The 26,870-nt window shown below is 33.2% G+C and overlaps 1 protein-coding gene across 3 annotated transcripts in view; it reads left to right on the plus strand.

Moving 5' to 3' along the window:
• LOC119083411 (autism susceptibility gene 2 protein homolog) overlaps positions 1–26,870 on the plus strand; it is a 178,601-nt gene that overhangs the window by 20,149 nt on the left and 131,582 nt on the right. For all 3 annotated transcript variants that reach the window (XM_037193132.1, XM_037193148.1, XM_037193139.1), the window contains exon 2: positions 9,805–10,017. In XM_037193132.1, the coding sequence (XP_037049027.1) occupies positions 9,805–10,017 (213 nt within the window). The remainder of the gene's footprint in view (positions 1–9,804; positions 10,018–26,870) is intronic.

The following is a 26,870-nucleotide window of genomic DNA, read 5'->3' on the forward strand; positions in this document are numbered from 1 at the left end:
GTAGACTAACATCGTTTTGATATTACAAAATTTTAAAAGTACACAACTTAAGGATGAAAATTTTGTGTTCATATACTTGGGTAGAATAGAATATAAAGATGAAAAATGTTGAAAGATGTTTGGATATTGTAATATTGCTTGGATTGCATACGGATGTTAAAAAGTTTTTCAATTGCATTCCGAATATTATGTGTATGTGTGCTGTTGAGATAACTGTTTGAAGGAATATGAATGATTAGAGAACTTGTTATAGAGTTAACACAATTTGATGCTTATCAACTGAATGTTAAATCTACACAACTAAAGTGGCGCTGATAGAAGGCAAATAACTACCAGGTTTAATATTGTTTCGTTGGTTGTAGTCGCGGATTTGGGTTTTGTAAAGTCAAAATGTTGTACCGTTTGTTAAGAAAACAAATTAGCATTAAGCAATTTAAAAAAATTATCACTTGAAGTCCAATCTTATTCACATTATCGCAACAAAATCATTAAATCTTCTACTTCATTAGTGTATTGACTGGCATTCCATCAGAAGCAGGTACTAATTTGCATATTAAGTTGAAAAAAAGGCTCAATTTGTTTCCACTTGTTATTATTCTTAGAAAAGACAATGTCCGTGTCCGTGACTTTGAAACGTTAAGTAGTTCAATTGAACAAGAATCGATCTATCTAGCCTAAGAACGGTTACAACACTGTTGATTAGTCACATTATTTTATTGCCGAAAAAGCGCTAAGAACAAAGTTCTTAAGACACGTATGAATCGGTTGAAAAGAAAGGTTTCAGCGTCAAAACAGAGAGCTGAAGTGTCATGGTACAGCTCTGCTTCTAGCATGAACATAAGAAATATTCGGAGACTTATGCAATCAAAATAGGCCTTGGACTTTCTCGCGAAGATAGGAGTCCTGATTTCTTGTTGTGAATACAACATACAACACATGCAACCGTACACGCATACATATTTGAAAATTTTGAGGCTTTTCGACGTGTTCGTGCTGGGAGCAGTGATGTGGTCATGGCGACCTATTTGTAATTTATATTTTAGAAAAATCTGATCTTTTGCTCGGCTTTGTTTGATTTGATGACGCTCAACCTACGGGCGTTAATATCACCAACGGAAGGCAAAACTTATTCTGTAAAAGCAAAATCTATTGTTTTTTGGTGTTGCAATCCATCAAAATTTGTTAATGCAGTTAATCGAATTGAAAGCACTAAATGATACGATACTACTCCGAAAAACGCGGTACCATGACTTTGTATGAAGGTGAGAATCAAGCTGAGCCAACGACTTTGACTTGACGTGTATTTGTATTGTGACTCCTCCGAGGACTCCTCTGTACCATAACTTTGCGGAGCGGTTTTCCCCTCGAAATGATAAGAATCCAAATTTCTTCGCCGGACAAAATATTAACTAATTTACATTCAAACACAAAGTGTTTACAATGAAGCAACGAAGAAAAAAAATTACGAGAACAAATTGTGAACGACTTCGGCATCTAATAATTCTCACTTTAAGCATAAAATATACAATCATTATGCTAGTGCTTATGCCATCGATAACATTTACTAAATTAAAAACATCAACACAACACCGCCATGAAAAATCGAATAAATTAATATCGATTGATATTAATATGCTATTATATCGACTCAACCAATTATATATAGCTGAGACTATGAATTTATTTTTTTTATCGCTCAAATTACCATTAATCATATTTATACTACATCACAATCCTAAGTAACTCCACTACAGATTATCGTAATCGATAACAAATTTATGTGTTCGCTAAATTCAGCTATATCTGTGGCGGCTTTAATTTATGAAATGATATTGTGTGTGTATGTTATACATATATCCTATGAACCAAAACAAACCAAACAAAATGCGAAATTAAAAAAAAAAACGAGAAAAATATATGTTATAAATATTAGGTATATCGGTTCGAACTATATACCACTACAACCACCAGAATATGGAGGCCTTTGTGTTTTATAATCTATATACAAAATGTTTTAAAACCGAAAACCCCATATCAGATATGCCGGTCTATAATATACGTTTACTATAAAATCTACATGTTTAATGCTGTCGGTTTGATAATTTATGCACTGCTGAAATTATCACAAACAACAACACAAATAAATTTAAATTCATATTCGTCTATAATACGAAATATATACTTATATCAACATATCGATACGATTAATGCGATTGATTAAATTAACATATTTTATGGCAGATCCGATGAATGTTCTGACTGGTAGATTATTTTAGTTGTTATTCATTTACCAATAAGCAATGCTTATTAAACATATTTCCTAATTCAATTGTTAATTATAATTTTTTTAAATAATCATTCGATATACAATATTCTAATGGTGCTACCAGTACAGTAGGTAGACCGATGCGATCGTGCGAAATACTATTGTACTATTGAGATACAGATCTCTATATATTCACTTAGCAGAAATCACTTTCAAAAAACCTGAAAAAACCTGTCTTTAAAGCATAAAGTGTTAATAAAAGGCCCCATAAATAGTTAGCATTTCACATAGGGTTGTAGAGTCCAGCAGTCGCCTCTCTGGGAATTCTGGGAAGGGGCATGTTGCATATGGCTCACTTTCCTGCCAACAATCACACTTACGATCTAACCCGATCTTAGGTAGCAATTTAAAATTTATTGAACGGAATGACCAGTTTGTACAGTCTAACGGCAAACATTGTTGTAATGTCAGTGTTTATTGAATAAATAAATGTATAAATGTTATGTGTTTAATAGCGGCAGCGAGCCGTTCACTCAACGATTACTAAACATTCTTCTTAGGCTTTTTCTTAAATTGGACATTTAGATCAATGAAATCGTTTGCAATAAGCAATGACAAACAACATAGTGACAACGCTCAAATCTAGAAACATAATAGCTGTCGAATAAAGTTTAGCAAAATTTAATTATAAGAAAAGTCTGCAGAAGTCATAGAAACTGATGCAACAACTCATATACATTTTAAAGCTTTGGTCCTTGAAAAACTATATTACGATTGACGAAGGCATAGGCTCGAGATGTTCACATCTTTATTCAAAATTGTATTACAAACGTGAGGAATTCCTTACCAAATTATCAATGCGTATCTAGATAATATTTTCGAAAAAAAAGCCTAGTGAAGCGTATAGTCGACGACATACCTACTCTTACGTAAAGTATCGGTACCGGACGGAACTTAATCATAAGTACGTGTTTCTCTTTACCCAACGCCCCGGCAATCTCAGCAAAAAATTTTCATCAAAATTATATAAAACCGATAATACACTAACTGTAATACCGAAATAATTTACGAAAATAAATTGTTGATTTTAATGAATATAAAGCATTCGAGAATAAATTCTAGTAAATAAGCGTGAATATCACGATGAATATCAACCCTCTAAAAAAAATTATGCGGGAAATGGGAAGTAAAATCTATATAAACTAGGGATCGACTGTTGTAGGGGTGTTGTTAGCGTTTGAAACATATTGCTTAAGCTAATATAAAATCAAATTTGTGTTTATATAAAACCACCCTTTCTGTACCTTAAGTATATTATGTATATTGGGTATACACACTCTCATTCAACGTATATGTTTGCATGTATTTTTCAATTCTTTGCAGAATTTTTTTTGGAGGAAAATGCTTGCTTAATATAAGTATATACTTACAATCTTTAAGTAAACAATTTCAAGTTTCGATCAAACTGATTCGAGCAAAGAAAAATACAATTTTTATCATGTCTTTTTTTATTGACTTGAAATTTGCACCCTTTTAAGAGCACATTTTCGTTATTACAGACATAAGATGCGAGATAAGAGGACGACTATATTTCCCTTTTCTCTGTTATGTATATATCGAACCAAATAACAAAGATGATAAATATAATCGATGATGAAGTGATGATTAAATTGGTTGTATCGCGAAATGAGTGTGTGAATCGTTGCTTAGTAGAATCGATTTGAATTGTCTTAATGGATGTATTTAGTTAAAAATCCTTTAGTGACTATTTGAGGCGATATCTAGTTTATTAATGACCACTTTTGTAGTATGGTAACTAAGCGTAAGCACTGACAGCAATACGTTTTGCTTCCTTTCTTAAGTAAGGATGTTCCAACAAAAGAATTTCAACACTCACAACTTGTCACGTTTGAATTCGGATCGAGCGATAAGGACGCATGCATTATAGTGGTACTAGATACTCAACGACTCGAGGGATTACTGATAATCTTTTACTTCATTAATATTAACAATCATTTTGCTATGGAAGAGGACACTCCAGACCTAAAGCTCATTGCCTAATTTAATGTACTAAGAGCTTAATTAAAAATAATTCCAATTTCTCAATAATCACAAATATTCATAACAGGAATGACCATAAATTCTTTAAAAGGTTTATTAAATTAAGTCGATAAATTTACTTATTTCTATGCTCAAAATTATTATCCTCTTACAAAAATCTAACATAATAATTTCACCAAAGACCATATTTCACAGTTTCAGTGCTTACATAAAAAACTTTCAACTTTTAATTTGACAATTTTTTTTCGTAAAATATCTGGTGTTTAAGTTTATCATATCCGGTGATTCGGAAATCATATTAAAAGACAGGCATACATACACTCGACTCATAAAAACTTTAAATCACACACCATAAAAGTTTTAAAATTAAGTGGATAATTTTCCCAACGAGAGAACAACATAAACCGAACGACAAACTTTTTTCTACTTTTTGTGAAAACAATCAATAAAAACCAAAAAGTTTTTAATAAATTGCTATTTGTATAAGCGGTTTCATTTTGATACAAAAAAAATTCCAGTGCCAGTATAACCGACTGAAATTACTTTGAAAGAAACTAAAAAAAAATTACAACATTGTGCTATACTACCCACACGGAAGCAAACCTTATTCAAATTCAAAAGAAAAGATTATCTTAGGACAATGCATAAAGTCAATGCTCGGAAGAGTAACACATACGGATATTATATTGTAAAAAATATATGACGATCAATCAATTGTCAAACTCAGCCTGAAAAACACATCGGTTCCTGTATCTTTAGTAAATTTATCTTTATCTCTAATGATTCAAATCTAGAACTTATTTTGTCTTAAAAGTATCGCCAAATCTTGTACTGCCTTAGTTAAAGACCTGAGCTCATCGCTTATTCTGACTAGCATTTTGGAGAGCTAATTTAAAATAATTTTCATCTTTATGGATCGTTTGATATTTATTAGCATGAACGGATAGCTCTTACTGTTCAGTCAAGTGTTTGGGGTACTTTAACTTTTTCTAAGGAGCAAATAACTTGAGCCGAGTTTACTAAGAACTTTTCCTTTTTTTATTCGCCATTTACGTTTCTTTCCTTAACTACGTGGGATGTTCCAATATTACTTATAATGATGTCGGCGGGCGGGCGACCAAGATTAGATAAAACAGTTACTTAAAATCAATATAAAAAAAATCTCAATTTCCAATAAAACCACTTCAATTAAATTCAAACTGCCGAGTCGTAATACAATATCCAATTTACTTTGAGCATATTTTACTCAGCGAATAACAATAAAAAATAATTGATGATAATTAAAATGTGTGCTACTTCAATTTCCGGATGCAATAACAATATACGATGGCAACATATTAATTTGATGTAATATTATACGGTCTGTTGAAGTTAATAAATTTAATTCTATGGGCACTCAAATTAGTTATGAAAAATAAAATATTTTTGTATGGAGATAACGAGATGTACAAATCAATTTTAATAACCGAAACAATATTCACAGTATAAGATTGAAATTGAGATTTGTGGTACTTTAGCTACCCGATTTTATTGGACCTAATTTTTCACTTGGCATCAGGTCAGTTTTTCCAAGAAAAATTTTTTGTTCGGGGAATAGTTCTTAGATTTCAGGAAAGAGCGAATGACAGAATAAATGACAGGATAGTATCAACTAATTAAACCAAGAAAACATGTGTTGTGCGCCAATGTCTTGTGATTAATGTTACTGTTTAAATTGCAATAATAATGCTGCTATTCTAATGCTTTCTACTTTTCCATCATGAAAAGTTAATCAAATGTATTTATAAGCATTTAATTTGATTAAAAATAGTAGATTACCATTTGCTAAATACATTATGCATTAATCCCGTGACGAATGGGGCATTGAACTTTTGACATTTTTTGTATTTAGATTAAGAATGTTATTGTAAACAAAAAATTGTTCTACACTACTGCCGAATTTTCAAGTTTTTTACTTTTAATTTATATTTCAATTACGACTACGACCCAAATTCAACCCAAAAGCATACCTTTTTCATGAGAGAATTAAGAAAAAATGACATGAGAAGAAAAGAGAGGCATATAGGGACGTATAGTCTTTTTTATGTTTGACTGATCTTTGAAAATCAGAAAACAATTAATTAAAAATATAAATGTTTATAATTTTACGATTGTGTAGAATAATTTTTTGCTTAGAATAATGTTGTCTATCGAAATTATTGAAACTTCAGTCCCCCATTGTTTTGACTTGTTTGATCTTATTTTAATTGCATCAGCGTTTGTCTATTGCATAAATAAATGATGTAGTTACAGACGGCAGGTTTCTTCAATATTCAGTCAACAGTGTTATAAGTACGCCGCTTCAAATTCAAAAGAAATAAATAACCCATTCAATTTAACGTAGCGTTTTACCTGCCGTATATTTATTCACGTTTACCATTATGTGTGAACCTTCTTCAGATTTTCAAATACGATTTCGTACAAAGTGGTACCAAAGATTTCATGGGAAGGTTGTGAGTTATAACGTTTTTCAGCACAGAACACGCACCGAAAATTATGTATGGATCAGGAGGTCGCACTGTGTTTGGGGGACAAAAACTTGGTTGTACAAACTCATACCCTAATTAAGAAAGATTGGTCTCAAATAGATTTAGAATAATGAGGATGTAATGTGTATCCGATCGAAGGCGCTAGGACCTTTTTTAAGGGAATTGAATTCTTCGAAATTTTCAAATTTTACAAGCGATTTTCGCGATATTCACTCCTAATGTCTTTTATCGCATGTCCTTGAGCCATTCATCTTCTCGTATCCAACTTTTAAATTTTAGTTGCAACGTGAATTTGCTTCAGCTGACCTATACGAACAATCAAAACTGTATAAATACGTCTTCAGATGGCTTCACCGTATTAACAGTTTTGATTGTATATGTAGATCAGCTGAAAAAATGCCGAAGCAAATTCATGCTGAAATTTCACTGCCCTCTGAATGTAGGAATTGTAAGAATCTATGTTTTTCAAGATCACAATCAATCGTAGAGTGAAGACTAGTGGTTCGGAGATTTCAATTAAAGCGAGACTCTTCTACTTACCTAGCTTCACTTTTAATAGGAATTAGATTCCCTCGTCAGTGTGGTTAGGAGTGTCAGTGTGATAAAGAGTGTCAGCGTGGTTAGAAGTGTCAGTGTGGTTAGAAGTGTCAGTGTGGTTAGGATTGTCAGTGTGGCTAGGAGTGTCAGAGTAGTTAGAAGAGTGAGTGTGGTTTGGAGTGTCAGTGGGGTTAGGAGTGTCAGTGTGGTTAGGAGTGTTTAAATGTAATGTGTCAGTGTGGGTGACATTGTCATCCCTGTAATAAAACAAAAATTCTAAGCACATCATCATAATATGTTATAAATGGATTTTGATTAAATTAGAGAAAAATGACCCCAGCGAGACGATAATCCCATCATTCTTTCCTAATTTTACTTATGTAATTTCCTGCAAAAAGAAGACTGTTCACAAAGTTTGTAAAGTTCCACAAAGTTAAATTTTCTCCTCTCATTTTCTTATAAATTTCACCTCGAAGTAAATTCCATTTCAGCCAAAATGGAAACCCAAACCATAAATTGAAAATTTAATGTAATTTCAATGTTATTTGGACAGTCATAGCGTATATTTTATACCAGTAGCATTATGCGAAACGATCCAATGCACTAGTCTATTGATTCGTGATATATTGAATTTATTTATGCATAACAATACGGACGAGCTGACCGAAATTTTCATAAAATTTGGTTTGAACATAAGTTTTCAGTTTATTTGGACATATTTTTGGTTATATGAAGCACATAATACAACGGGCATCGAGTTAAAGGGCTTTATCGAGAAATTGTTTGTATTTATGTGTACGGTATTGGATTCGAACATTAGCATTTTGGCCGTTAACGAAATACAATCGTGCATATTATGGCTATGCAAATTAGTTGTGTGATTTTTGGTCTTCAATTGAACGGACACATTTTCGAATGCACAATGCTATTAGGACGGATTGTGTGCATTAGTCGCAAATAAACTTTTTGATTCGAATGTTCATTATTTTATTGCTCGACCGTTCGTGTGGCTTTCACGCTAGTAGTGAACCGGTGCCAATCTCGTTTCTAATTCGATATGAAGTTTACTTTGAGGTTTGTAACATCTCCCGGAACCGAGCAGAACATTTGCATAATAGACCCACTAAGCTGGTGAGGTCAACAAACCATACACTATTGAAAGTAAATAAACACAAAGACCATTCCTCACAACTGGTGCGGTTAATGGTCTGTTGTTTTCACAGCTAGTGTGTTTCTTTGGACAGAACAATCACTTTTATTACCTGTGGGCAGTAACATATAGCAGACTCTTTTTTGTATACTTGCTGCTGTCCTTTGTAAATGAATGACTCTACACTGATAAAAAAGATTTTGGCGGTGTACTTCGGATATGTATGATATACTTCTGTTATGCATAGTATGCGTCGGGTATGTATGGCAAACCTGTCGTATGTAAGTTTACGTACGATATGTGTGCCATACATCTCACGCGTGTAGTCGACGTAGGACACGTGTAAAATTTTGGTATGTGTAACTTCATCGCAAAATTACCTCATACGCCCAACACGTTTGAGAAAAGCACACGTTTAGGATGTTTGTATACGCATGGTAAGTATGATGTCAAAAGATCGTACTTGTTGTGCGTTAACATTCGTACACTGTGCATTTTATATTAATAGCAACTATGTCAAGTCCTTTACGTACATGAGATGAATGTATCTGTATCAGGATTTTAGGATTCACTTAAAAACAGAAATATTAAATTCAGTCATTTAAATTTCAAAACGTTTTATTCCCTGAGTTCCAATCTCATACTGTTGAAATATCGAAATATTACGCAAAAAGAAGAAGAAGGAATTACGATTACGATTCTCGATATTAGGTCATTGTCATATACCATAGTTCTAATTAGAATAAAAAAAAAATATTTTCAAAGTTTCATATGTGTGTCATGTAAGTAAACGTATACCATGTACAAGTACTTTGTGTGCAAACGTGCTCCACGTTTACCTACTTCTACCAACGCTTCACAATACAACTATCAATGTAGTATGTCTTAATTGCAACATTGGTTGAAGCACCGCTTTGAGATCAAGAGGTCCCCAGTTCAAACCCAGCACCAAACATGGAGAAAATTTTTATCTAAGAAAAAGTTACGACATAAATGAATAAAAACACGAAAAATAAAAAAATTAAAATAAAAAAGAACGAAATTTGACGAAATAATGTACATCAAAATTTCATTTTATTTCGGATACCAGAGCAAACGTACTGGACGTTTACTGACGCAGTGCACGTGTACTAAACGTTCCCGAAGTTCGATCCAAAAATAGCTGTCTGCCAGCCAATTTACACGTCCACTACGTACAGTACACGTCCAGCGCGTTAACTTTTCTATCAGTGTAATTAGCAAAATTGTTTTTGTATTTTCAGTATGCAATAAAATTGGCATCTAAACGTAACGAGAAGAAATTGTCGGCTATAACCGAATTGACAACATTAGAAGATAAACCAATTAAAATAATTGACATTGGTCAACGTGATAAAGATCGTGATAAGGATAATAGAGATCGTGAACGAGAATGGAATTACAAGAATAGTCACCACATAAACAATAATCATCAGCAATCTAACCACACATCACATGTAAGTTTTCTTTTATTTATCTTATTTAGTAATGGTAAGGTGCAATTTGTTGATGAAAGAACTGTTTTAAACAATGACGGGGCGTTCAGTTTTTTCGTAATACATTCGGTGTGATGACAATGTAGGTTCACAATATAGGTTTGCATATGTAACTCCTGATTATGACCCTGCGCATTAATAATATCAAAACAACTCCGTTGCGGTAACTGTTACTTAATGTTACTCAAATTAAAAGTTTTACACCATGGATAGGATATAGGATAGTCCTTTCTGCGTTTTTAGCTACTGTAAACTTTAAACTTTATTTAATTTGAAATGAGTCATGGAATAAATTGTTCGGATCCTCAGCTCATGAGATTCCTAAAAAATCTGCTTTTATGCTTTGAAATGGTGCATACGCTCCAGTGCACCCACATAAAGACAAAACTTTATAATTAGCATAAAATGAATCATGGACCCGATGCTAAGAGTCGAATACGCAATTGTTATGCCACGGAATTCATTATGGCAGGTTTTGTATAATAATCTTTTGTTATTATACACACATACATACACAATGTTCCATTGTAATGATGAGTATGAACCACATAAATAAATAGAGTCAATTGTATGATGAAGCTACGGCAACGGATATAACGGGTTGCATTCAATTATATGACGGTTGTTATTATTATTGACTACCGTTCCAAGGACTCACGTCGATGCTGCGTCTACTTTTCGTTGTTTTCATTCTGAGATCGCTGAAAGACACACTTAGTATAAAATCTTCTGATGCTTAATTTAACAATAATTTTGTAAGTTAGTTCCTTGTAGTTAAGTTGTATTCTTCAAATATGGAACATAACGATCCAACGCTCTTCTACAGTGATTGATCGGTTGTCTAAAATTCATTAGTAGTCAAGAGGAGTGGGGTAAAATCTAACATTAGTTGAAGAACAAGTTTACAATCGAAAAACTTACTTTCGTTAAAAATATCATCTAGGTGCTTGATATGGAATCTTTCACTTCATTAATTTCAACAAAGTTTCGGCTATCACACTATTAAAATCTTATCTCTACAAATAGTTTCAGTTGTAGTTCGGTGTCCCAAATTATGTAAAGTATCCCGATACCTCCGTAGGACAGAACGTGATTTTATTTTGTTTTATATTAAGAGTGAATTCGCCAAAACTTCGAACAGTCGGGATTCAAGCCGACGGCGATCCAATCGAGCTATGGCTTAAATGAACCGTCGTTCAATTCTGAGAATATCGTGGCCCTTAGAAAATTCCTCTCCGAAATGGTCGCGAATATCGTTTTTTATCAAAATCGAATTACGATTTTCAAATAATTGATGAGGTAAATTTTAGAATTTTGGTTCGTTTCGTCAATCTGTCCTCTACAAAAAAAATCTATGAGACATCTTCTGGCTGTATCAAGTTAGTTTTACATACTTAGTATTATCTCGTAAACCTAAAAATAATAAAATTCGCTCGAAAAAACGTTATTTGGGGAACTTTAAAGTTCGATGATTTTCCAAAATTTGATGGGTTGAGATACATTGTGAAAAATCAACTCCATTTCTATCTGGGACAGTGAATATGGTCGAGTGGGGTGTCAATAGATAGACCTTGAAGTGAGCTACAAAACTCCGGGTTAGAGCTTCCTGCAACTAACTTTCCCACCCGCCCAGAGTCCTTCAAAAATTTCTGTTTTCTCGAGGTTTTTCAATTGTTGCGGCGGCTGGGTGTGCCGACCATCGGCGTTTGTTGGTCAATAATATTCAGCTCATTCACCTTTATAAACGTGCACAATTTGACATTATTCACATCTCGCATGTTGGAGTAATTGATAAAAAACGATTTTCGCGACCACTTCGGAGAAAAATTTTCTAAGGGCCATGACAGCCCAACAAAACTTTTTCGGGAAAAAGTTGTTCCACGATATTCTCAGAATTGAACGACGGTTCATTTCAGCCATAGCTCGATTGGATCGCCGTCGGCTTGAATCCCGATTCCATATAAGCTGTTCGAAATTTTGGCGAATTGACTCTCAATGTTTGTGTGTATAATCTGTAGTTTGGAAATAAAAGTTTTACCACTTGTCACATATCAAGATTGGTACCGTTCCAAGCTGCTGGCCAAAGAGAATTCAGAACAGCAAATTTGAATAGAAATAAAACACTTTTCGTACTTAATTTGAACTGATATAATGAATCAGTTATGACTATACAACAAGTTATGCACTTTTCTAAACTTTTCCTAAACTCCAATTTAGAAATTTTCCATGAAATTAGTTAACATCTTACCACACACATCATTTCTCTACATATATTCTGTATATAAAAAAAACCAAAAACGTTGGCTGCTCTCTGTGTTACAAAATGAACAATTTCGCTAAAGTTTAATTAATACAAAATTATTTTCGCCAACCACCGCACCACCGAACAACACAAAAACTTTATAATATTCTGGATATGGAAAGCAGCACTTAAGCTTATTTCGCCTAGAACGAGGAAGAACTAAAGTGCTGTTCGTTTACATTGAACGGATGAAAATAATAAAGTCATTAAGGAACTTCATTTAATGTGTTATAATATAGCATATTATATACCAGTTATGTACTGATATGTGTAATAGTTCGGTATAGACTCAAATTAAATTTATATGTATAATTAAGCAACAGAATAAGTGCTGTGTCAAGACTGCTGTTGCCTCTACATTGGAATGTATGTTTGGCATAAGGGTACAGAAATGGAGACAAGATTGTATGTATAACACTTGAACATTGTACATTCATAGCTTTGTAAAGTTGAAATATACGAACTAGTCATATTATACATGTCTGACATTGCATAATATTTTTTTTGATTTATCGATGTTAATATATCCGACAAAGCTTCGGCATGAGCTTTAACATAGTTTAGGCATCCTGTCTCGAACATGTACTAATGTACCGGTGACTATGCATTTCCGTAGTTCTGATTTCTGGTCAATAGTGGGATGCTAATTGAATTACAAAGTGAACACAAATTAATAATTTTATAATTCATATTTGCACTGTCACCTCAAATCTCCAACAGCAATAGTTGTGGAAGACATACCGAAAAATAGTGCTACCGATGGTGTTTTGTACGATTATGTGGAACAGCTACCAACAATTTAAGGAGATTAGAACGCTTAATGGTTTTCACAAACTTCCTTTTTTGTAAGGATCTCTCTAGTTTTTTCTGTAGTATTGGATACTATTCTAAACGATCATTTGGTCTTTAATCCTGACTGTTTCCCTACGACCATCCGTTAAACGTGTTATTATTGTCAGCCATAAATTATATAAATTATGTTAGGATATTCATTAATCGAAAATAAGGGAAGGAAGTCTGAGCAGATCCTAACTATCATTCAGAAACTCTCTATAGATTTTCTTCACCAACGTTCGTAAGATTCTTTTCAAAGCCGTCAAATGAAGGTCTCTCGAAAAATATCATATTCAACAAATGTCGCAACTACATTTAACGAAACGAGATAGGAAAAATACCAAACTTTTTTCTCGGCAACTCAGCGAGCATTATATTCAACTCATGTTCGTATATATTTTGATGAGGATCGAATTGTTGATTACAAAACTTTTCTTTGTTCAAATTTGCAGATAGTTTTAATTTGAACAGTTCGTTCGTTTCTTTCATGAGTATGTGATAAAATCTTGAAAAATTCAGCAATTTTCGTCGGAAATTGTTGCACGGGAACTTAAGCACTGTAATTCTACATTAATATTTTAATTCTTAAATTATACGTTTATCTAGGACTCACCTTCTTTTTTCTACAAATGATTTCAAATGTTCCCTTCCCCCCCATCTACAGAATTTCATACATAAATTTAAGAGAAAAAAAAAGAATCTCCATATAATAAATCCAACGAAATTATCTTATTTAAATACGACAAAAAATTCTTTTCTTCCTCCATTTCCGCATTTTCCCGTTTTTCTTTTTATTCAAAAATTATTATTTTCCTCTTTTGCATGAATAACGCCATTCAGTTATGAGATGAATACACGAAAACCCCTTTATTATGGCAGAGAGAAAAGGAACTGTATAATCTCTAATAAAAACTTTCAGCTTTTCATCATAAATCTTATAAAATGGTTGTAAAGTAAAGTGCACACGATGAGGAAAATTGTTCACCATCTTCTAAACAGGAAAATACATGAGAATTGGATGGAATAATTTGAAAAGAATTGCAACGAAGTGAAGTGTCAACTTATAATTTTATTGGTTTCACACCATCTTCGGTATATTTAATTGCCATAAATGGCCACTTCATCATTTCAGAAACTCCATAAACATTAGAAATTTAATAAATCGAATTAGTTACAATGAATTTAATCGCACCTACACCATTAAACAGTCTGAAATTCTGAGTCTCACATTTAGGTGCTAGTTAGACCTATTCTCACAATTGTAATCGATAATGACTGAAAGGGAAGAATCAGAATGATGTTGTTGCTGTTCATTCGTTAACATGGATTCCATGTCATGGGACACAGAACCGCAAATTGTTGGGTTGTAAATGGTCAGTCATAGCCAAAATGTTACACTCGAGAGATTAGAGGACGATCGTTTCATTCAAAGGGGTATTTCATTCGTTCTGTCAACATCGAAACAGTATTTTAGATTTGCGTCACCACGAAACGCCAAGATGAACCTGTTACAAGTGGCTATCCTCTGTTATCAACATTGGCTTCAAGGAATGAACAAGAAGCTCTAACTAATGCGCTTTTATATTGCAAAAACAACAAATGAAGTAGAAGATTTGAATTTATTCGATTGAAAATATTTAGGTAAAATGAAGTAAAAGATTAAATAGTAAAGCTACGTCAGTGAAAGTTTAATTCTCCATATTCTCGAATTCGATATAGAACATCGGGAAAGTGATCATGTACAATTATGTTGCTTCTTAATAACGTATTTTAAATGTTATCAATCTTGGTTGCAAGCGTAGCAATATTTTCTATTATGTTTTACATGAGCAGAACAAATCGATTTTTATCACATTAAATAGTTATAACTTTTCTTAGGCAGCCTAGGTCTTTAATATCAAGTTGCTGATCGTTTACGGTCCACATATTTCGTTGCGTATTGACCTTTCCAAGAACGGGACAATGATTTCATTTTTTTAAAAATCAATTCAATGAAATCAATGCAAAACGTTGCCAGGTATATATAAAATTAACTGCGTGTGATACATACGTTTAAACATTAATCAAATTGTGGATCGACAAAATTATCATTCGATATTATTATTAAATAGCGCGTTGCTATAAACAAAACAGACATACCATAAAATGTATGTACATTATTACAATATTACACCATATAGGTACACAATTTTGTTACGGTGGAATATAACATAGTCTATACTTCAGACGGATGAACCGATGTACACGCTGAAAATTATACCGATAAATGCGCATATAACCAGAACTTTGTTAATATTATTGATATTGCTCGCGGGCTTTATGTTTATTTAAACTGGTTTTAATTTGCAATTAATAAATTGTCGCCACCCAATGCAATAAAATATGTTTTTATTTTGTTCAATTAAATTAACATAAAATATTTATTTGTTCGTTTTTCTTCTTTTATCTCATTTTAATTGAAATGTGAAATCGTCTGGGTATTTTATGAAAATTATAAAAACTTTATTTGATCGTAATGGTTTTTTGGCCATTTTTTTCTTGATAAAACTGCAAAAACTCGGTAAACAAAATTCGTCGAATCTTTGAGTCGATCTTGTGTAACGTCTCACTGTAGTTTAAAGTAGTAGCTCTAGTCTTATTATTTGGATATAAAGCTGAAAATTTTACGAAATCAAAGAAATTCTGGCTAATAGATAGGTTACTTATTGAACCCGCAGCTGCAAGACCGTCTATGATGTCATCATAATTAAATAACATTCAATTCACCGTTAGCATCTTCCACGCAGATTTTAATTGTTTTGTATCTAAGATACTAATCTCATTGTTTGCATTTTTATACGGTGTAAATATCAATGCATTTCATCTGTTCAGCGTGTGCGCAGTACGCTCGTGTGCAAACATAAAATGATTCGCGATTGACAGTTTGTTAAACGATTGTTGATACCTAGACCAGAACCAATTTTTTGGAAAATTAATTTCCTAAAAATATAACCAGCCTAAGACTTTGTATGTGCTTGTCTTGACATGTGGAGTTATTTTTGTGCAGCAATAGACAAACGGAGTTTAGTCATCAAATTGATAAACAGCTAATTTGACTTCCTAATTTCACATAGTACTTACATCTGGTTTTAGAGGTAAGGCTTCATTTCCAAGTACTAAAAAAGTACTCCATTTTTCTTCAATGTTTGCTTTGTTTACTTGACAGTTTGCTTTTTCACGGTTCTCTCATGGAGTAGTTTTTGTTGAGTGGAAACCATACTTAACGTTTCATGGTTTTTATTGCAATAAGTTCACATGTTAAAGCTTTTCGCAATTTTTCGTACGAATACGAACAAAATGAAAATTTGAGTATTAGCGAACAGTAATTAACGCCTTCTATGTACTGCCTACAACATTTTTCCTTATTGTTCGCTAAATCATTGCGTTTAGCGAACAATAAGGAAAATTTTCACCAAGCATATCACACATTAACGACTTCATTCCCGATTCCTACGTGATTTCTGCGGTCTTTCATATATCGATAGCCATTTCCTTTACGGTGGTATCAGTTTCGATATATTTTAATTGAACAAAATTTCGTTCGAATATTGAATTGGATTACTGTCATATTGATCTGCCTATCCTGATCATGTATACAACCTTGACTTATGGCGGTATGCATTCATTATTAAAATGAAATGGAAAAGTCACGCTGAATTATATTGACTTTGACTATCTCGGTGACCATCAAAATATGTTTTTACCTAATTAACAATGTTCTGTCATCTAAACTATTTCAGATATAATATTAAATCATCGTGTATTATTGGTGTGTTTCCTCTAACTGATTATTTATGGGCCATATTTGTTTGCATTTGTATATACATCTGCGTCTACTTACCCTAAAATGACAAATTGCTAGATACTTAATGCCTGATGTTATATCACCTAATTAATTATAATGCTTCAAAACACAACGCACAGACAGATACTTAAGTTGTCAATAATATATAATTTATCATTACTCAATACATAAACCACTTAAAATGAAATTATTGAATAAACAGAAGTCGATTAAAACTAAAGGTAAATATTCTTTGTTCAGCTCGAATTGGATTGTTTACAGGTGTTAATTTTTGAGTGAATTTCGTTTGGAAATCGATAAACGAGAAAACTGAAATTTTATTTACCAATCGCCTAAAATTTGACTGTTCAATGTTCATTTACATTGCCTCACCAAGAAAATAACATTAAGTTAAAATCGCTAAAATAATTGCTACGTAACCTTAATCGATCGTGACTGAATGGATGAAACTTTAATCAATTAATTTATTCGGAATAAAATCAAAATTTATATCTTCCAACAAATTACAATTAACAACTTGACAATTTTGTAGTTCTACAACGTGATTTTGCATATTTTATACGATAGCACTAATGCGTGTACAATGTACATGCACCAAAAAGCCCTTCAGACAAGGGATGGGTGACGCAATTCCCGCACCAATTTAGTTTTTATCAAGCGAATTGCGGTATTAATAATTAAATCTGCTACTTCTGATAAGGTATTTTCAACTGTTTTGCTATTACAATGATAAAATGGTACAGTGAGGGAAAAGTTAAATTTGACATGTTTTCTGTTTTGGGAGTTGTTGTGGTTTCGAATTGATACCACAAGAATTTCGATACCACAAATGAAAGTCTAGACTTTTCTAGTACCAACAACAGATGATTCACCAACATGTCCGATTAAAATCAAACCGCCATCTCAACCAAATGATAAAAGTAGTCTTATATTACTCATCTCGATTGTTGTTTTCTGCAGAAAATATTTCACATCGGTTACAAATATCCGTTTCGGACTTGCGTCACAGTACCTGCACTAACGTGGTGTGGTACAATGATATATATTGAAGAATTGACTGGAAGTCGAGAGCTGCCCTACTATAAAATATTTATTGTATACTTGACACTTCCAATTTAGATATTTACATAATATTAGGTTCTATGGCCACGTATAAACTATTCAAATTTAATTTATTGCACGACACAACAACCCCTCGTTTAGCTAATAAATATGTATGTTAAAACGTACAACTCAGGGCCTATTTAAGCAAAATGTTTTCCGACACTTTTTGGTATTTATCAAGTAGAGAACATATTTTATTACCGTGGTGCTTTGAATGAGCCAGACTTTAAAGGCTACCTGTAAAAGCATTGAACAACTTTTAATGGGCGAACGTACGATACTTTCGCGAGTTTTATGGTAGATAAAATGGAATTTTGTGTGTGTGATTTTCCTTGTATAATATACATTTTAGGTCAGTCAGTAACAGGCAGGCAAGACTTATTGATAATTTCTTAGTTCTCCACGCAATTATTTAAACAGCAAGTCTTTTCATGAAGCTGTTCCATTCGCAGATCGTACAGTTTACCAAGACTGAGCATTGAATTAACTTCTAATCGTTTCACAACACGTCTTCTTAAATATAAATCCTTTTTACCAACGAACGAATGGAATTATTTAATTTTAAGTCGAGTAATTCGGTTTCAGGATTCTAATGTTACGTCAATTAACTCAATCACAACTCGTTACCAACTTACTACGTTCAAAAGTGTGGCGAAAAAACTCAAACTCATAAAATTTCCTTTATCAAATGCCACAAGCGTATTTTTATAATTTATAGATACTTACAACAACGAAGAATAAAGAACATTTTCCTCTTTACTGATAGTAACACACAGCTTGTACCCTAAATAATAATCTATCTACGAAACCATTACGCTAATTGGAAAATTTAAATTAAATTTATGCTCAAAAGAGGAATTAATTTGTTTGTTTTGGGTTCGTGAGTTGTGTGTAACTCACAATAAAGATGACAGTGTGAAAATAGGGTCTGCTTTTCGTGTGCTAATATAATATGAAAAAGAAGTCTTTAATCCATAAAAGGGTACAATCATATAGATGACACTGGTTTTGGGTATATGATTTTCGCTCAAATGTTTTTTTTCTTCGTTTCTTTTGTTTTAGTTCCTATTACAATGATGGCAAAAATCGACATCAGAGTCTGTCTCAAGCAAACTTCGCCATAGTTATGACAAAATATTATTTTGATGATTGCTTAAAACACGTAACTCGGTAGCTCTAGTTCAAACATGAGGCGCACAAAAAAAAATTATCGATTTAATCGCATAGAATGAAACTCCATCTGTCGACCATATGTACGAACTTGATGATACTCTCCATCTGAGAATATCTACCTAAACATAGACATTTAAAATTCAAACGGACCGTAAGCAATGTTGTTCGCAGGATGGTTCTCTCCATAATTTCTATTCCGTTTACATAGTACTAACACAAACCTCGCCATTTTACGCACAAAAAACCAATCTCATCTTTGATCTCTTCAACACACCGTATACCTCGAGACTTCCATATATATATATTGATATCAGGGGTATGACACCTTCGAACACAATTTTGGTAGACCGACTAGCAGTTGATTTTTCCTTTTTTTGTTAGGTTGAAATTCCATAGTACACACTGTGCAATACCGATAATACCTTTCAGCTCATTACCGACAGTACCATAAAATGTACCGCAATGTTTTTCGAACCGGTGGTGGCGGATGGTACATTACATCTTTTTTAATTAAATTAATTTAAATTTGTTGATTTGTAAAAAAAAAAATTGACCCACGCCACAACCCAGTCAAATAAATCGACAAACATTTTAAGTGCAAATTTAACTGAGTTTTGGGATTCAATTGGAAAATCCACGTCGTAGAAGTTATTCTATTCATTTCAAAGTTTTTTTTAAAATGTACTCTGAAATTAATTATTTTAATTGGAAAAGTGTGCTTAACGAGTATTGTGTCTGTACCAGCTGGTAATTTACCAATTGACCAAACAAAACACCAAAATCCTAGTTTTATTGGTTTTATTGCCAGTTCGTTCAAAGTGCCACACGCCTGATTTCATTTTTTTTTATATCAAATACCATTCAACGTCTGCTCAGTTGGTATGCTTTTTTCGTTTACCAAAACAATCTTCGTTCGTTCAGTCTGAGTGTAGAGTTTGCCAACAGCGGACGTATATTATATTATACAATGTTCGACTTTATTCGCTTTTTGAAGCATATACATTTCATTTCAGACGGAAAAGATTTCAGTTCGTTGTTGGATGTGACGACGAGCGTATGGTTGGCTGTTCCTTGTCATAGCTGAATATTTTGATCCTTTAAATTTGAACGTGATTTTATCGTACGTTACGTGACTCTGTTATGGTTTCTTTTTACAAATCTGAAAAAAATATTGTTTGTGTCGGATAGTAGAGTTATATTGCTGACAGAGTTAGTGAATTTAATTGATTTCTTTTTTTTTCATGTTATCGATTCTGAAGTCATTGGTTCCACTTGGGCCAGACGCAATTGTCACGCATCATTCGAAATAGAAAAATATTTACTTTTTATCGATTTTTTTTGGTGTGATGGTATCTCTTAACGTTTATTTGGACTAGGTAGCAGAAAATTGTGTTAATATTGTTGACCATAATATTCTTGTCTCAATACAAAAAAATCTGGAAATAGAAAAGAAATCATGACATAGTACGCCGTCCAGACACCATTGAAGCGACTAGAAATATCAAAATTGGATAATCGTTTAAAATCGGAAAATGATTTGCATTCGGGATAAGCATTAAATGGTTGATAGACAGAAAATGTGAAAATGAGTAGGTAGTAAGGTGAAAGCTGGAGTGCAAATCGTTTCCAATCGGCTTTCAGTTAAATTCAGATAATAAATTAATTGAAGCATACAGGCCAATGTTTGATTCACTTGCATTTCGACTTTTATTACTATATCAGTGTTGATACAAAGTTGTTAACAATTGTTATTGGGCTCGCGAAATCTTTATTACTTTAGTTAATAAGAAAATGATTTCAACATCAACTACATTTTATGTATTTGCTAAATACAAGGCTAAATAGCAAAATTTAACAATTTTTCACCTTCCACGCCCACTTGTAGTTAGGCCGAAAACTCACGAACTATTTTGCGTTGATGAGACGCAGCATTTCTATTGCACTCGAATATTCACCACAGGCTAAACAATGGAAAAAACAGCACAATTGTCGATCTCATCAACTCAGAAATGCTCGGGTGTTTTTGCCCTTAACTCTGTTGTCGGATGGAAATCTTTTGCCATCTGGGAAATTGTAGGATATCGAGAAAAAAACATTCAGAAGTGGGTCATTAAGTGTTAGTAATAAATGTGGGTTTCAGCATCGATAGGTAGTGATATAAAGTCAATTAATCCATATTTCACATATTGCTTCGACTACGATTATGAAAATGTTGCATTATGCCAATTTGCATGTAAAATGCACCTTAAAACCGTTCTCAATTAATGGATAGTGTAACACTAAACAACGTCAGAATTTAAAACTATCAAATCGAAAACTTCAAGTTCAAACCAAAACACCCAATAAACAATTCTACATTGAATTTTGTGGTAAAATGTTGAACTCTGGCCTCAAATTATTCTATAACACTCCATTGAACTTGGGGTTTTCCTTTTTAAAAGCAACAACAAAAAAACGAAAACTTTCCTATCAATCGTCTGTTATACACATATGTGTGTATATAAACACTATCACAAGTAATTTAGAAGTAATACCCAAACATGTCTAGTGAGGTATATTTTTCCATTAATATCCTGAAGATGTATTACACTCAATGAATTTTACAGTAGGTTTCGGATAAAAGATTTCCTCAATTTCTTCGCCTTTTTGTTGTTTTGATGTGTGTTTATCTATGCATTAACGTATATCAATGCGAAAGAGCCCATCATGGTATAATAAATCACGATTTGAGTTTTATATTAAGAGGAGTATCGATGTAATGAATTTATTGTTCGCTTGTATTCGGTTAAAGTATATTATGTATAGGATACGTTTATATACGCCATACGCACCTACACACGATATCTAGAAAAAATATAATAAAAGAAACACAAATAAATATAAATAAAATGCTTCAACTAATATCTCATCAATATCGTATCTCCTTCCATGCTGTGCAAAGTCTTATGGCTTTTCTCATAATATTTATGTATAAGGCGATCGTCTCAGCATGATGTTAACTCAGACCTCTGTTATTTATTGTGATATTAGCGATTATTCAATTATTATTGAGCTGTCAATGATGTAAATATTTTCTTTAATTTTATGTTTTATTGATGCTAGCTATCTGGTTGGGTTTTATGAGACTATTACCTTAATGATTGGATAATTCTCTTAACTGAATATCAGATCTAACGTCCTGAACGTCATTGAAATATTATTGAACGTTACTTCGATCGAAAATTTAAATCTGGAGGCGTTGTGTGAGCTGAAATTTCAAGCCATTAATTTTTTTGCTGTAACTGAAAGTTTTAAATACTCTGATCGAGAGGAATCGCACTTCATAAATTCAGTCTATTAATCCAATAAGTTCCAATAATCTGCAACAACCTTATTGACGTAATCTTCAGCAATTATCCATTCAAATGCAACGAGCTTTTCGGTATTAGAAAAATGAATGTTGCATCTTGTTCAACAATAATAATAACTGCTACAAATGAATTAAAACTTTTTATAAATATCCAAGTTATTTGAATACGATTCTATGAGTTAACCCTGACCCTAACAAGTCATACGGATACGTCGTTAACATGTGCTTATATAAGGGAGCATTACCCAGAGCTCATTGCTTATTAAGTAACAATTTAGCGGTTAAGTAGCCTGATAACCGTTTCCATTACAACAGTTTGTTGTCATTGCAACTATTTTCGCAACATCAATTTCCTTCAGTAGTACGATTCGGCGAGATGTGTTCCTGGTTGAGATCTACAACGTATGTCACTGATCGAGAGCTTTGATTCTTACACCGTCGAAATCTTCAGAGGTACTAATTGACACCCAGAGATCTACGACGTATGTCATTGATCGAGAGCTTTGATTCTTACACCGTCGAAATCTTCAGAGGTACTAATTGACACCCAGAGATCTACGACGTATGTCATTGATCGAGAGCTTTGATTCTTACACCGTCGAAATCTTCAGAGGTACTAAATGACACCCAGAGATCTACGACGTATGTCATTGATCGAGAGCTTTGATTCTTACACCGTCGAAATCTTCAGAGGTACTAATTGACACCCAGAGATCTACGACGTATGTCATTGATCGAGAGCTTTGATTCTTACACCGTCGAAATCTTCAGAGGTACTAATTGACACCCAGAGATCTACGACGTATGTCATTGATCGAGAGCTTTGATTCTTACACCGTCGAAATCTTCAGAGGTACTAATTGACACCCAGAGATCTACGACGTATGTCATTGATCGAGAGCTTTGATTCTTACACCGTCGAAATCTTCAGAGGTACTAATTGACACCCAGAGATCTACGACGTATGTCATTGATCGAGAGCTTTGATTCTTACACCGTCGAAATCTTCAGAGGTACTAAATGACACCCAGAGATCTACGACGTATGTCACTGATCGAGAGCTTTGATTCTTACACCGTCGAAATCTTCAGAGGTACTAATTGACACCCAGAGATCTACGACGTATGTCATTGATCGAGAGCTTTGATTCTTACACCGTCGAAATCTTCAGAGGTACTAATTGACACCCAGAGATCTACGACGTATGTCATTGATCGAGAGCTTTGATTCTTACACCGTCGAAATCTTCAGAGGTACTAATTGACACCCAGAGATCTACGACGTATGTCACTGATCGAGAGCTTTGATTCTTACACCGTCGAAATCTTCAGAGGTACTAATTGACACCCAGAGATCTACGACGTATGTCATTGATCGAGAGCTTTGATTCTTACACCGTCGAAATCTTCAGAGGTACTAATTGACACCCAGAGATCTACGACGTATGTCATTGATCGAGAGCTTTGATTCTTACACCGTCGAAATCTTCAGAGGTACTAATTGACACCCAGAGATCTACGACGTATGTCATTGATCGAGAGCTTTGATTCTTACACCGTCGAAATCTTCAGAGGTACTAAATGACACCCAGAGATCTACGACGTATGTCACTGATCGAGAGCTTTGATTCTTACACCGTCGAAATCTTCAGAGGTACTAATTGACACCCAGAGATCTACGACGTATGTCATTGATCGAGAGCTTTGATTCTTACACCGTCGAAATCTTCAGAGGTACTAATTGACACCCAGAGATTGAAATCTTTTAGAGATTTGAATCTTCAATTTGTGTGACTCGACTTTAACTGATCATTTGAAGCACAAAAAAAAATAGTGAATTGAAGTCTAATGTTAAATTCATCAATCAGTTGAAACCATTAAATGAGTCGAAATTGACAAACATCAGTTGAAATTGTTACAAAGTCAAAATTTACAATGAAAGAAATTCACAAAAATTCCACCGAGTTGCGAAATTGAACTACCAAACTGAGCTACGTCAAGCAATGATGAAAGCCTTATTTCTACATTAATACGCACCAAAAATTTCTGAAAAACATTTTCCAAAAAAAATAAATTGCCTTTAATCACAACTTAAATTGCACTCGGATTTCATTTGAACAACACACTAAACCCAGAGTCATGCATTTTTCCATTTGCACGGGATTCAAAAGTTTAATACAAACTTTACTCGTTAAATAACATTAAATGATTATCCAAATACGTTCAAAATGAAAATAATTGCTTAATTATAATGCAAACATGCATTCACCACAATACCAAAAATGGCTAAACATATTCCAAATACTACTAATTTAAAACGTAAATTCCTTCACTAAATGATTATAAAAAATTCGCAATTGAAATACAGAGAATTTTCCGTTTTGCCGGCATTGCATTTATCAAGCTATATGTTTTGCGTTTTTTTTATTATTTTTTCTTCATTCAACTCGGTATCTATCTACACAGAAAACATGAAATCCATAAAATAAATCAGTCGTCGTCGTCCTAACCGAATGGATTCTCTTAGGCTATAAATCTCTCCACAAAATTGTATAATGTTAAAACCATTTTGGTCTTGTTGTATTATTTCAATCTATACTTTATATGTTTATAAAGAATCCAAGCCAGTTAGAGCCAAGCAATCGATTCATTGATTTTATTATACTCTGTGTGTAAAACAATCGTCTCTATTTCCATTACCATCCAACAGTAACAAATCTCCGTGCCATACATATATTTAATCTCAATGTTCGACAGCATCGATACCATTTTAATGCAAACAAATGGACATAAGATGGCAGATACCATTTTCCACATGTACAGAAAACAATAAGAAAAACAAAATTGCAATTCATAGATAGACCAATTGGGTCCATTTTGAAGCTATATGCTTCTTCTAAAAGGATAATATCAAATCTATTTTCAGGTATACCTTAACTCTCACACAAAATGCTTGGACTTATGTTTATATAAGAAACTGTGTCCGAAGTTTTATGAGATTAATATATACGAATACGTTAGGGGCCATTCATAAATACCGTCCACTTCTTTTGATCGGTTTTAGACTCTCTTTCCTCGCCATCATCCCGCAAAAAATGGTCAAAATTGACCCAATTTTGTTAGGGTCGTCACATTTTCTTGAAACCCTTCGTCCCTAACTGCGAACGTCATTTATGAATGGTCTCTTACACGTATATTGTATGTAGCGCATTGTTAGATGGTATAAATACACATTTTGTATGGATGTTAAAATTACAACTATTTTGTCGAGTAATATACCCTCAGGATAGTTTTACTTGGCTTTGGATTTAAATGTGGTTTAGACAATTCGAAATTAAGTGCATTGAAGTTGTTAAACTTACTTCTGGTTGAGAAATAATTATCTGGGAAATGGAAAGATAATTATCCGGTAAATTTGGTACGGATGTTAAGAATGTTTTGAAAATTTTACTTGCTGAAGTGAATAATTAATGCGGGAATAGTTGTTGATGTTAGTTTTGTTATGCATTGTACAGCAAACAAAAGTCTTTTGTTTATTAAGCAACTTGTTTTTGACTTTTATGATTGAACCCGCAAAATCTTTCCAGATAAAGATAGTAAAGTGTAAAAAGTGTTTAAAGTTTATGTGGTGCATTTCTCGTGAAACTTATGGTTTTTGTTTTGTTTTAGTGGTGATGGGTTTGTTTTACAGTAGTTCGGTTCTGAATGGATCGCAAACAATGGTTTTATCGTTTTAGCAGTAGATTCAAGTGTTTTGGCTATTTCGGAAAACAAATTTTGCCGCAACAAATTATGTCAATTATATATGGGTATCATGTCCGTCCGTGGTATTCTTGCATGTGAGAATTTATCTTTTATAGAGAGATTTTTCGGAATTTTCCATATTTCATTGAAGCGATAATTCGTTTCGTTTTATTTGATTCGTTCTACGGATCTTGAAGTAATGATAAACTATCGCCTAGCTGCAGATCCGACAAATTTTTTTTAACGATTCTAGATGACTGTAGAGAATTCAATTGTGTATGAAAAGACTGTACTTCAAACAACTGAAGTAACAGATTTAGTGATTATATCACGATGAACGCGATATGTTTCTGAAAGGTTAAATATTTTCGTACATTTTGTTAGCAACACTTATTACAAAAAATGTGAATTAACAAAGGCTGTTCACGACAAAATTCTATGTACATGTCAGCAAAAAAAAAATGT

This window comes from Bradysia coprophila, chromosome X (genome assembly GCF_014529535.1).
Source record: "Bradysia coprophila strain Holo2 chromosome X, BU_Bcop_v1, whole genome shotgun sequence".
Classification (NCBI taxonomy): domain Eukaryota; kingdom Metazoa; phylum Arthropoda; class Insecta; order Diptera; family Sciaridae; genus Bradysia; species Bradysia coprophila.